Raw genomic sequence first — 13,714 nt, forward strand, 5'->3', positions numbered from 1 at the left:
TCAGGGCTGTTCCCAGGGCTGCGAGCACCGACGCCAGAGCCGACTTCCCTCGGGCCCCGCACTGCGGCAGGGACCCTTCTACGGAGGATGGCTGGGGCTCCGGGAGGCTATGGGAAGGCCATCTAGAAGCTAGATCTCAGGCAAACGAACGCGCTTTAAAAGTAATTAAAACGAAAGAACACAAACTCGAATCCTAGACCTGATTAGGTGCGCGACCAAAGAAAGCAATAACTAACGGTTCTCACCCTCCATTTCATTCCCTCCCGCGGAAAGAGAAAGGCTGGAACTACGCTTCCCAGAATGCAAAGCGCGGGGCGGGGCTAAAGAGATAGCGCCGCGGGACAACAGGTTTGATTATAAACACCAGTCTCCCGCCACGGCGCTCCTCCCCCTCAGCCTGACTGGTCCTGCCAGCCGTTGCGTAGGAGGGGGACTCAGTCGTCACTGGCAGCGGTTGAATGGAGGCTCTTTGCCCCGCGCCCTCACGGTAGATGAAGTCTTTGCTTTGGTCAGAGTGATAGCTTCTCCGATTGCCTCAGAGCAAGAGGACTACATTTCCCAGGGGGCTGCGGCACTGCCGGGCGGAGTGGGGGCGGTGCCTCACGTCTGGTACAGTCATCACAAGCCTGTTCGGCGGGACTGTGATGGCCAGAGAGATGACGATCTTAGGTGGGTTTCCGGGGGTCCTTGTTGCTCTTGAGGGCATAGAGGCGATCTGAGGATGCCAGCGTGGGCGGGGGTGGTTGACTCACCTACTGGATCTAGCTGGAGCAGCGGAAGGGGAGTCAGAAAGGTGACTTAGAGGCGGTTTTCGGCTGTTCGGAGTAGATGGGGGCGGGGACGCCTCCAAGAGGGCCCCGGCCCCTGCAGGCCAAGGTAGGGTAGATGGCGACCAGCTGTGTCCATTCCAGGGACATCAGGCTTAAGGAGGCGTACCTTTCAACAGCACCTAGGTTTTTGAATTGCCTGTTGAATTAGGGCGAGCTATGGAAGGCTGCGAGAACGTGCACCTCCAGGACCCCTTTGTGGAGGAAGGGGGAGGAGCTACATCCGGATCTATTGGCTCACGGATGCTGAATTTGGAGGGATTCAGGACTCTGATGTATAGCTCGATCGATGCTTTTTCCATCAGATCGGGTTTGGAATTACCTATCCCCCACCCACACAAACACCCACGCCGCGTCTCCAAGGTGATGAAATGCTTCTAAAATGTTGCCTGTAGCTGGAAGGGGAAAGTGGGATTTGCACTTGGTTTTATTTCTTTGAGTTATGTGTTGATGAGGATGAGCTAACAATTAGTAACACAGAGGCCTGACAATTGACGTTTTGGGTCGTATGTAATATGAGTGGACACAGGTGTATAACACAGCCTCCTGATACCAAATACGAGATTAACTAAAAACCAAAGGGGCATCTTTCTTCACTTATGTTTACAATCTGCGTGGCATTTGTTCCTACTCTTTTTTTCTTCTTTTTTTTAAATTAGTATTTGTTGGGCATCTGCTATTCCTGGTCTGGGGGATACAACAGTGAGCGAAACTTGTCTTCAGGAAGCTTTCATAGATGTTGCCATCAGGGTTGCCCACTTTTATGTTGCTTCTCCTGTAAATATTACCACTACAAGGAGGATGTCCCTAGTTCATACCTAAATACTTAAAAAGTTAACTGTGTTCTGTTATGAAGTGACAGTTTCATAACTAAGGAACTTTCAAAATCATTTTATCCGATTTATCCATTTCATCCCTTTGAAAGGGAAAAGGAGGTGAGATACGAAGATAGAATTTTAGCCTTGCAATAATAAAGTTTTTGTTGTGAGGATTTTAATAATGGAACTTTTAAAAAAATGATAGTTGAAGCTTTTTATAAAGCTGTAAAATCTAAATATCAATTCATCAAGAATATTAGATTATATCTGGCTTTTGCTCCAGATAAATGTTTCTTGTCAGCATCTGCACAAATATTATTGAAATATTTTTACATTTATTACATTTATTAAAGAATGACACAAACATACAGTTATAGGGTTTTTTGTTGTTGTTTGTGTTGTTACTTCATTTTAAATTTTATTATAACCATTTTACATTTTGAAAAACTTGCTGTCTGAGAGGAGTGTTACCAATAGTCCTATAAAAATTTTTGGAGTTTGTCTTTTTTAGCCTTGTTTCAACGAGTGATATTACAGGGACTTTGCTACAGTAATTTAGTACATTGTACTAGTTTGAAAAAAATACATCTTTTAATTTTCCTGTATTTCAGGATCGGCTGTTTTGACCCTCCTGTTGGCTGGCTATTTGGCACAACAGTATTTACCATTGCCTACTCCTAAAGTGATTGGTATTGATCTTGGCACCACCTATTGTTCTGTTGGGGTGTTTTTTCCTGGCACAGGAAAAGTAAAGGTGATTCCAGATGAAAATGGGCATATCAGCATACCCAGCATGGTGTCTTTTACTGACAATGATGTATATGTGGGATATGAAAGCGTAGAGCTGGCAGATTCAAATCCTCAAAACACAATATATGATGCCAAAAGATTCATAGGCAAGATTTTTACCCCAGAAGAGCTGGAGGCTGAAATTGGCAGATACCCATTTAAGGTAAGTGATTAATCTAAAGTCTATATTAATTTTAGTGTACCCTTTTAGTTAATGCTTTGACTTCATGTCACAAAACATTCTATCTCGTCTAGCTTAATCTATTAATACATGACAGTCCTGTTATCTCACATAACAAGAAATTCCACAGCAGCTCTAGGATGAGTTAATCACTGACTCCATAATGCTAACAGGTACTTAAGGCTTTGCCATTTTCTTGCTCTTCCATCCTCAGCATGTCTTGCTTAGCTCTTTCAAGGTAGCAGGAAGGTTGATGAAGCCCTGTGTACCATAGATAGATATTTGTGTGTATGTGTACATATTTGTATACATATAAAGAGAACGTACCAGGTGTGCCATTTTATGCTATTTAATATGTCATGGATAATTAATAGGGTCACATCTTATCTTTAATGATTTTGTGGAATGACTATTCCATTATTAGACTAGGCTCTGTCAGTGTACCTTTTTGTGGTTTTTCACTAATGTTGGAGATTCAGGTAGTCCTTACACACTTATCTTTGTACACTTCTCTGAAAGTTTCCTAACTTGAATACTAGAAGTCGAATTGATAGGTCAAATGTGTACATGTTTTTAAGGCATTTGATTTATATTGCCGGTTTGCTCACTAGAAAGGTTATATGCTTTTAACCATAATTTTTTAGAGTGACTGTATCTTCACTAGTTATTTTTTTAATCTTTAACAGTCAGATAAGTGAAAAATAGTATCCTGTATTAATTTTCATTTCTTTTGTTTTTTTAGTGAGATCAGAATTTTTAGAATTTTATTGATATTTTAATTTTCTTTTGTGGTCCATTTTTTGTTCTTTTCCTTTTTTGTTTTGGTGTGTTTTTCTTTTCCTTAGTGACTATAAAAGACCTTCATTATATGTTTTTGTTATCTTTTCCTTACCTTTTTTTTCCACTGATGTTTTTGAGCTGGATGTCAAAGTTTTAAATTTTTGATTTTAGACTTTTACCATGTTTACTGTAGCCTATCCCATCCTATCCACTGGTACTTTTTTTTTCCTCTTAATACTTTTATGTGAGTGTTTATTGGTTTGGATTTTGCTGCTTTTGTTTTTTTCTTTTAAACATTTAAAATTTTTTTCCATGTGAAGTTTTTCTTGGAAGTTATGAAGTGAAATTCTAAATGAATTAGTTTTTTTTTTTTTTTTTTTTTTTTTTTTTTTTTTGTGACGGAGTCTCATTCCGTCTCTCTGGCTGGAATGCAATGGCATGATCTTGGCTCACTGCAACCTCTGCCTCCCAGGTTCAAGTGATTCTCCTCCCTCAGCCTCCCGAGCTGGGATTACAGGTGTGCGCCACCATGCCGGGCTAACTTTTGTATTTTCAGTAGAGACGGGATTTTACCATGCCGGCCATGAATTAGTTTCAAAATAGGTAGTTGTATCGGTGTTGTTTATTGAATAAACCTATTCATAAAAATTTTCAAATTTTTCATTCGTTTTCAAAGAAAAAAAAATTGCTCCCTGCATTTCTTAGGTTTATTACTTTGTTGTTTTTTGACTTCTTTTTTGGGATTCTTTAGTGACTTACAGTCTTTAATGAAAAAGTCGTCTAAAGCTATATATGCCCTCTGAATTACAGCTTTGGGTCATTTGACCTCAAAACTATTTAAAGTTTCTAAGTGACCTGATTTTTTTCTTATTATTTTTGTTTCATTTGGGCATGATGGTTCTGGTATATTTGTATCATAGTTTAATATTGTCCATATAGCTTTTTTATGTTTTCCCCAGACTAGTGAAGTACTTTTTGGAAGGTCAATTTTTCATGATGGAAACCTAACCATGAGACCTAAAGTGAGATCTGCTGTTATTAAAAACTAGTGTGGGCCAAGCACAGTGGCTTTCACCTGTAATCCCAGCACAGTGGGAGGCTGAGGCGGGCAGATCACAAGGTCAAGAGTTCAAGACCAACCTGGCCAACACAGTGAAACCCTGTCTCTACTAAAAATACAAAAATTAGCCGGGCATGGTGGCGCGCACCTGTAGCCTCAGCCACTCGGGAGGCTGAGGCAGGAGAATTGCTTGAACCCGGGAGGCGGAGGCTGTGGTCAGCCGAGATCACGCCACCACACTCCAGCCTGGGCAATAGAGCAAGACTCCATCTCAAAAAAAAAGTAAAGCTAATATGTATTCATAGTATAGATTTGAATATATAGCATTTAACAAGTTCTAATCTTGGTGAATGTACTGGATAGATTACAAATGCATTTTTTTATTTTGTAAAGATAAAGGTAAGTTCTCAGGAAATCTAGCATTTATGTATATATGTATGTCTGTGTGTGTGTGTGTGTGTGTATATATATATACTTTTACTCTTTTATTTACTTATTTGCAAATCCTATTCACAGGTTTTAAACAAAAATGGAATGGTTGAGTTTTCTGTGACAAGTAATGAGACCATCACGGTGTCCCCAGAATATGTTGGCTCTCGACTATTGTTGAAGTTAAAGGAAATGGCAGAGGCATATCTTGGAATGCCAGTTGCCAATGCTGTCATTTCTGTACCAGCAGAATTTGATCTAAAACAGAGAAATTCAACAATTGAAGCTGCTAACCTTGCAGGTAACAGTACCCTTGACTGAGATGCATTTTTCTCAAAATTGTGTTGGGTTGAAAACCTTCTGTAGTAAAATTTACCACCTCCCAAACCACACGATAGTCAAAATAAACAAACTATATGGTAGGTGTATTAGAGTTCTCTAGAGGGACAGGACTAAGGGATTTTATTAAGGTGTATTGACTCACACTATCACAGGGTGAAGTCCCACAGTAGGCTGGCTGCAAGCTGAGGAGCAAGGAAGCCAGCCTGAGTCCCGAAACCTCAAAAGTAGGGAAGCCAACAGTGCAGCTTTTAGTCTGTGGCCCAAGGCCCGAGAGCCCCTGGCAAACCACTGGTGTAGGTCCAACAGCCCAGAAGCTAAAGAGCTTAGAGTCCGATGTTCAAGGGCAGGAGGCATCCAGCACGGGAGAAAGATGGAGGCCAGAAGACTCAGACAGTCTAATCCTCCCACATTCTTCTGCCGGCTTTTATTCTAGGCACGCTCTGGCAGCTGATTAGATGGTGCTCACCCAGATTGAGGGTGGGCCTGCCTCTCCCAGTCCACTGACTCAAATGTTAATCTCATTTGGCAATACCCTCACAGACACACCCAGGAACAATACTTTGCATCCATCAATCCAATCAAGATGATAATATTAACCATCACAGTAGGTAAAGTAGATGGATTTGTATACAGGTTTATAATTTTGAAAGCTCAATAGCACAATATAAAATGTGTATATAATAAGAACCAATCAGATAGCTACAGGACAAAGGCTCAAAGAGAAAATGGACACATGTTAGCAGTGAGGAATCCTTTCTTCTAAATTCCATTAATGTTAAGGTGAATATAATTTTTAAAATAAAATCTGAGGTAGATCATTTAATGATTTGACATTTAATGCCATTGAACCAATATTGAGGGCCTTGCTAAAAAAAGAAAGAAATCTTTGTTCTTATGGAACTTATATTCTACCAGAGGGAAACACAGAATGAACATAAAAGGTAAATTTAATAATGTTTTCAGCCTCTACATTACTGATATTTTGGGCCAGATAATTCTTTATTGTGGAGGACTGTCCTGTGAACTACAAAATATTTAACAGCATCCCTAGCCTCTATTCACCAGCACCCTTCTCCACCAAGTGGTGACAATGAGAAATGTCTCCGTATGTTGCCAGATTTCTTCTGGAGGTAAAATCCTGCCTTGTTGAGAGCTACTGATACAATGTATATCAGAAAGTAACCTACTATGAAGAAAAGAGCAGGCTAATGGGTCCAGGTTGCTTTTAGTGGTCAGGGGATGGACCACTTGTAGAATTTAAATAGAGTGATCAGGCAAACCTCATTGAGAAACTAACATTTAAGCACATTTGAAGAAAGCAAAATCGTTAACCATGCAGACACATGGAGAAAGTGTGTTGTAGGAAGAAGAGATGGCCACTGCAACAGCCATAAGCTGGGAATTTGCTGGTACATAGAGGATAGGAAGCTGGTCAGTGTGGCCAGAGTAGAATAAGTGGTAAAATCAGAGAGCTGAAGGGAAGGGTGTTATGATCTTTGGAATAATTCTTTAGAGTTTGAATGTTGTCATAGCTCCTGATACATAATGCCATATTACTTTCCATACCACTTGTAAGTGTGGCATTTAGTTTAAAGCAGGAATTTCATTCAAAGAAACCTGATCTTTTACCTGCTCAACATAAGCCTCTTTAATTTCCATAGCACTTAAATGATAGTATATAAGTATATAATGATTAATTTTTTTTTTGAGGCGGCGTCTCGCCCTGTCGCCCAGGCTGGAGTGCAGTGGCGCGATCTGGGCTCACTGCAAGCTCCGCCTCCCGGGTTCACGCCATTCTCCTGCCTCAGCGTCCCGAGCAGCTGGGACTACAGGTGCCCGCCACCACACCCGGCTAATTTTTTGTATTTTTAGTAGAGATGGGGTTTCACTGTGTTAGCCAGGATGGTCTCTGGATCTCCTGACCTCGTGAACCGCCTGCCTTGGCATAATGATTGATTTTTATTGCTCATATATTCCAATGTAGAATATGAATGCTAGAAAAGGCTGGGAGACTTTTTGAAAATTAAGTGTTAATTAATAAAGAGTAGAATGACTTATTCCACTGAACCTTGACTTTTATTTCTTTATATTGTAATCTTTCAGAATAATTTTAAAGATACCATTTAGAAGAGCCTGTGTTTACTGTTCCCATTTCATGCTTCTGTTCAGTTTGTGACTGCTCTCATTATTACTCAGTGGTGGCGTTCATGTCGCAGAAGACACAAACATGCTGTGAGTGGGAAGAGATTACTTTATCGCATCCTCTCATGAGTTTTTCTTCCCTTCAACCAATCTTACAGGACTGAAGATTTTGAGGGTAATAAATGAACCCACAGCGGCAGCTATGGCTTATGGCCTCCACAAGGCTGACGTCTTCCACGTGTTGGTGATAGACTTGGGCGGAGGAACTCTAGATGTGTCTTTACTGAATAAACAAGGAGGGATGTTTCTAACCCGAGCAATGTCTGGTAAGAAAAATGCAGGGAGAGGCTGGGCGCCGTGGCTCATGCCTGTAATCCCAGCACTTTGGGAGGCCGAGGCGGGCGGATCACGAGGTCAGGAGATCAAGACCATCCTGGCTAACACAGTGAAACCCCTTCTCTACTAAAAAAAAAAAAAAAAAAAAAAGAAATACAGAAAAATGCAGGGAGAGTTGAAGAGGTTTGGGCAGTGCTTTCTTTAACATATCCAATGTGTAGTGCATCCTTCTTTTCCCCCAGAATTCTTTGACTTTATTTTGATAATTTTCTGTATATGTAATTTTATACCACAATTTGTATATATTTACTGCCAAAAGTTAAATCTCAAAAAATGACTGGGCATCCTATAAGTCAAATAAATACATTGCCCGTTACCCAGTTAACGGCTCATGGAGCCAGTAGGACTTTTCATGGTGATGGTGAAGAAAGGAAACAGAGGGCAGAAAAATTTATTTAAAATGAAGGGTGATCAGTATATTTCATTTAATATGTTTTATAGAGTAGATGTCTTTAGAAAATCGAATTGTATTTTTCCCTAGGAAATGATAGGATTTTCCATTCTAACCCCTTTTTTTAAAGATTTTTGTTTCATTGAATGTAGCTTAAGGGATTCAACCTGTTTGACAAGTTGAGTTGTAAGTTATAGGTATTCTAACCTCTGCATTGTTTTTTCTCTTCTTCGAATCAAGTTAAATACCAGGAAATTATATTACATTACTCTTTTCCTTTGACATTATTTATCTAGTTTTCAGGTAGAAAAGTAGAAAGACCTTTTCAGGTCCTACTAATCAAGCAAGAAAAAAATGAAAGGTAAAAAAGAGATTAAATACCTACTTTTTCATTATAAGAAGCACTTCTGTTGAGAATGACATTCAGTGTTTTTAAATAGCTACTTATAAGCCAATCTGTATTCTTAATCTCTATTTACTGAAAAATTATTTGATGTTGTGAAGAGATACTGTACTTCCTTTTACATAATTTAAAATTTTGACCCTGATGTGCACTAGTTTTTAAATAGTACTTATTTGGGTTAAGATAGCTTTAATCCAGTTATTATTTTTTTAATTTTTTTAATTTTTATTTATTTATTTATTTATTTTGTAGAGACAGGGTCTTGCCATGTTGCCCAGTCTGGTCTCTAACTCCTGGTCTCAAGCAGTCCTCTCACCTCAGCCTTCCAAAGTTCTAGGATTACAGGTGTGAGCCACCATGCCCAGCAACACAGTTCTTTTTAACCGGTCTTTGTATGAATAAAATTGTAATGATACATGAAACAGGGATTTGTTATTCCCAGAATATAATTTTTACATATACATAATATACATGTATACATACCCACATATGTGCGAACTATATTAAACTTTTTTATTTTTCACTCAGGAAACAATAAACTTGGAGGACAGGACTTCAATCAGAGATTGCTTCAGTATTTATATAAACAGATCTATCAAACGTATGGCTTTGTGCCCTCTAGGAAAGAGGAGATCCACAGATTGAGACAAGCTGTGGAAATGGTCAAATTAAATCTGACTCTTCATCAAGCTGCTCAGTTGTCAGTATTACTAACGGTGGAGGAACAGGACAGGAAGGAACCTCACAGTAGTGACACTGAACTGCCAAAAGACAAACTTTCCTCAGCAGATGACCATCATGTGAACAGTGGGTTTGGACATGGCCTTTCTGATAAGAAAAGTGGAGAAAGTCAGGTTTTATTTGAAACGGAAATATCACGCAAACTCTTTGATACCCTGAATGAAGACCTGTTTCAGAAAATACTCGTACCCATTCAGCAAGTATTGAAGGAAGGCCACCTGGAAAAGACTGAGATCGATGAGGTGGTTTTAGTTGGGGGCTCCACTCGTATTCCTCGGATCCGTCAAGTCATTCAAGAGTTCTTTGGAAAAGATCCCAACACATCTGTAGACCCTGACCTAGCAGTGGTAACGGGAGTGGCTATCCAAGCAGGGATTGATGGAGGCTCTTGGCCTCTCCAAGTCAGTGCTTTAGAAATTCCCAATAAGCATTTACAAAAAACCAACTTCAACTGAATTCTGTAGAAATAATGGTTATTTGTGATCTTGTCTGATGATCTCTTCCCGTTTATCAGATTACCTTTTCCACAAAACAAAGTCTCTTTCTAAAATATCACAGATTTACCTAGAGGGCAACATTTAGATATAGGAAAATTTTACATGGCGTTTTGTCTTAGGATTCGACGTGTCCAGATTGATCCTATTTGATTTTGGAGAGATCCTATTCTAACAAATACTCTAAAATGATAAAATTGAGGTACAGCTCTCTTATAAGAATATGGATGACTGTATTTTCTGGATTCTGGAGATTGATAACCATATGCACTTAACATTATATTCTAGAAACATAAAATAGTGCCAATTATGAGATTTCCAGTTCTCACTAAATTGTATTAGCAGGAGCTGGTAATTACTTGTATTATCACATGTAACTAATAATTTGAACTATACTTGAAGGATCTTGTTGATGTCAGGTATTTACAGTGGTTGGAAGATAGCAGTATTATTAGCATAAGCTGCATACATAATATTCAGCAACTGCCATATTATATAACAAATTTACATTCACAAATTCAGTATCCTGTTAAGTGTCATATTCTTGTAATCTGTATTCTCCAGGGGTTTTGTGTATTTAATAGTTGAATTTATTTTATTTCTAAAGACATTCAAGTTTTTCAGCACCATATAGTAGAAATACCCAATTTATATTCCAGTTCCTTTATGTCCTGTACATCATTCTCTGCTTGGATTTCCATTATTCTGTTTGGTTAGAGAATAAAATTGGTAATTGCATTTGAAGAACGTGTTAATGTCCGAGCCATGTTTACTATCTCATTTTTGTTATCCAGGACCTTTGCAAACATTGGCAAATAGCATCAATTACCTACTGTATTTGTTTTACATTTTGGTTTCTTTGTTTATATTTTCAGTAAGCCCTGGGGAATATAGCATGTAATTGAGCTACTAAATGGTTTTGGTTCTGTTTTACTGAGATTTTTTTCCTCATATTTAGTTTTCAATGAGGAAAATATGCTCAATTATAAAAGCTGTGTTATTGTTTTCTATTCTTATTTTTAAATAATTACACTTGGACTATTTTCAAACATTAGGTTGGTTATGATGAGAGCAAAAAATTTGTGAATACTGGAAGTAACGTGGAAATCTAATGTGGAAACCATTGTGACAAAGTTTGTACAAATTATTTTGTAGATTTTTTGGTAGGGATTTGTAGCAGAGTTGTTGGTTTTTGTTGTTTCCTTTAAGAAATACCACAGGGACCAAGAAAGAAAGTATAACAGTTTGATTTCTGTCATACGCATTTTATTTGAAGATATATGGAGATATACACACACACACACACACACACACACACACATACATATTTTCCTTAATAGAGGAATGCTTCATATTATTCAAAAATTATGTCCTGGTCACAATTTTTATTTTTTAATGTAAAGTATGTCTGCTTTATCCATTGCTGAATTTGATAGGATGTTGAATTGCCAGTCATCGAAGAAGGAAACTGAGCAAATTCATTTCAGCAACATCAAAATATTTCAGCTTCTCATAGTAAAAAACTGAATGTTACTAATACTTTTCATATCTAAAAAAATTATTAGCAATGAAATTGCTGTTAAAACTCAAATTTCAATCAAATACTTTTGTGTACAGAAAATGTCTATAGTAGGTGGATAGAAATGTATAAAATGTTTGTTGAAATATCTTATTTTAGAATGAATGGAGAAATGCCAAAGATGAATTCTTCACTGCATTATGAAAATATTCCAAATGTTCTCTTGGACTTTATATAAATCTGTAATAGATTTTAGAATTGAAAAATTCTTTGTGAAGATCTTCTAAAAGTGTTCAGTTTATCTCAAAATCTCCATATATAGGCTCAGCTTTAACCTAAAACATAGAAAAAACCCTTGAATTTCTCAAACATTTGAGATGTTCAAGACAGTCTCTTAATCTGTTAATACTTTTGGAAACAGTTGACAACATAGAGCAGGCAGCTAATCTCGTGTACTAAAGTTGGAATTTAAATAATTTCTATTTGCAAATTAGAATGACAGTGTTGGAATTTGGAGGCAGTAGTTGAGCATATTCTCTAGTATATAGCTACACCTTTAATAAAATGAAGGAATGTGCTCAATCATATTTTAGTGGGCTATTTATAAATAGTCTTGAAGTCAATTTAGTTTATTTATTTAAAAGATAATGCATCCTAAAAGGGATCATTTATGAATAACAATCTGAAGTCTTTTCCTAAAAAAAACTTAATACACTTTAGTTGTACATTTAGCCAGTGTTATTTGAAGTACGTAACTTTGAAAATATTAAGTGTCTTGTATGATTAGAATATGTGAATGAGTAATTTATTTTGTATCAGGAATGTTTTGGTACTGTGTTTTCACTTAAACCACTGACTTAACATACTACTGTGTATAACATGTACTAAATATTACAGTTATTGTGCATAATAGATTGTTCCTCTTCTATTCGTGTGTATACAGGCAATTCATGTTTTAATGTAAATAAATACCATTTTGCAGTTTGTTTTTTAAACTATGTGTACTTTTTCTTTCAGGACTAGTCTGGAGTATACTTTTCAGGCATATAAATAAGAAAGTGAGGATGGAACTGATTTGATGCCCTAGGCACTCAATCTCAATGACTGTGGCCTAGTTATTCATTTCTCTATATCCTTTGTATTGCTTATATGCTTTCCACTTATTTCTCTAATTTAGAAAAGGCAGTTCTTGCAGCATATGAACAGTGTCTTCAGAATTCTGAACACCAATTCATGGCTTCTGACCATGGTGGAGCCAGAAACTAAGCTAACCTAATCTAGCTAGTTAATAAATAATCCTGCATAACAGGATTCCTTTGGTTGATGGTTAATAAATATTTCTCTAACCAAAGTTTATAGTAGTCTTTGGACAAGTAAACAATATATTAATTGTGTTTTGCTTCTTTAAGAATTCATTTGATTAATGTAATCTTTTAACATGAGCCTTTAGATAATGACGGTAGACTTGACCTTGGAGAGACTGAAATATATGAGGGAATACAGCAATAGTTCATATTTATCTTAATTAACAGATAGTGCCTCACTGAGGTAGGCAGCCTCTGATGTGGGATCCAGTGATCCCACCTTGTGGAATTAACATCCATGTGTAATCCTGTTCTCTTGAATTTGGGCAAGAGATAATGACTCACTGCTAATGAATAGTACGGCAGAATACGGCAGAAATACTGGGATGTCATTTCTGAAATTAGGTTTAAAAAAGATCAGCTTCCTTCTTGGATGCACCCTCTCGCTGGCTCTCTTTCGGATCCCAGCTGCCACATTAAGAAGACCATATAAAGAAGCTGTTTTGGTGAATACAGGTGTAGAAAGACACCCTAGAAGATGAGAGGCCACATGGAGGCAGACAGGTACCCCCCACTGACAGGAGGCACGAATTTCCAGCGACGTGAGACAGCCTTCTTGAAATGAACCCTCCAGCCTTACTAAGTCTTGAGATGATGCAGCCACAGTTGACTCTGAATGCCATGTCATGAGACACCTTAATTCTTGTTTTGGCAAGAATTATAAACAGTTTGAACTACCAGGTTCCTGACCCACAGAAAATGTGAGATCATTCATTTCTGTTATTTTAAAGTACTAAGCTTTGGATTAATTTGTTACACAACAGCAGATAATAGAGTTCTTACTATGGCACTGCTCTAAATATTTTACTAATACTAATCAATTTAGTTTAGTTCTAGCACCATTTGAGTAGGTACTATTATCTGCATTTTCAAATAGGGAAATTAAGGCATAGATATGTTAGGCAGTTTTCACAGGATTACAACTATTAAGTGAGAAAGTCGGGATTCAAATCCAGTCTATGCTTGTAATTCCAGTGCTATGCTGCCTTATCCATTACAGAATACAATGCCATAGTACCTTTTCTGTTCCATTACCAA

The 13,714-nt window shown here is 37.7% G+C and overlaps 1 protein-coding gene across 1 annotated transcript; it reads left to right on the forward strand.

Annotated features, from left to right (window-relative positions):
- Nucleotides 1–436: 436 nt before the first annotated feature.
- On the forward strand, nucleotides 437–12,307 carry HSPA13 (heat shock protein 70kDa family, member 13). Its single transcript, XM_011953436.1, has 5 exons — nucleotides 437–669; nucleotides 2,257–2,597; nucleotides 4,972–5,185; nucleotides 7,527–7,694; nucleotides 9,087–12,307. The coding sequence occupies exons 1-5, from the start codon at nucleotides 645–647 to the stop codon at nucleotides 9,752–9,754; spliced, it is 1,416 nt and encodes a 471-aa protein (XP_011808826.1). The 5' UTR covers nucleotides 437–644; the 3' UTR covers nucleotides 9,755–12,307.
- The last annotated feature ends 1,407 nt before the right edge of the window (nucleotides 12,308–13,714 follow it).

Source organism: Colobus angolensis, unplaced genomic scaffold, assembly GCF_000951035.1.
Source record: "Colobus angolensis palliatus isolate OR3802 unplaced genomic scaffold, Cang.pa_1.0 Scaffold360, whole genome shotgun sequence".
Classification (NCBI taxonomy): domain Eukaryota; kingdom Metazoa; phylum Chordata; class Mammalia; order Primates; family Cercopithecidae; genus Colobus; species Colobus angolensis.

Coding starts and splice junctions, on each gene's coding strand:
- HSPA13 (XM_011953436.1), top strand. CDS start 645: ATGGCCAGAGAGATGACGATCTTAG. Junction 5,186..7,526: donor TGAAGCTGCTAACCTTGCAG/GTAACAGTACCC, acceptor CCAATCTTACAG/GACTGAAGATTTTGAGGGTA. Junction 7,695..9,086: donor TCTAACCCGAGCAATGTCTG/GTAAGAAAAATG, acceptor TTTTTCACTCAG/GAAACAATAAACTTGGAGGA.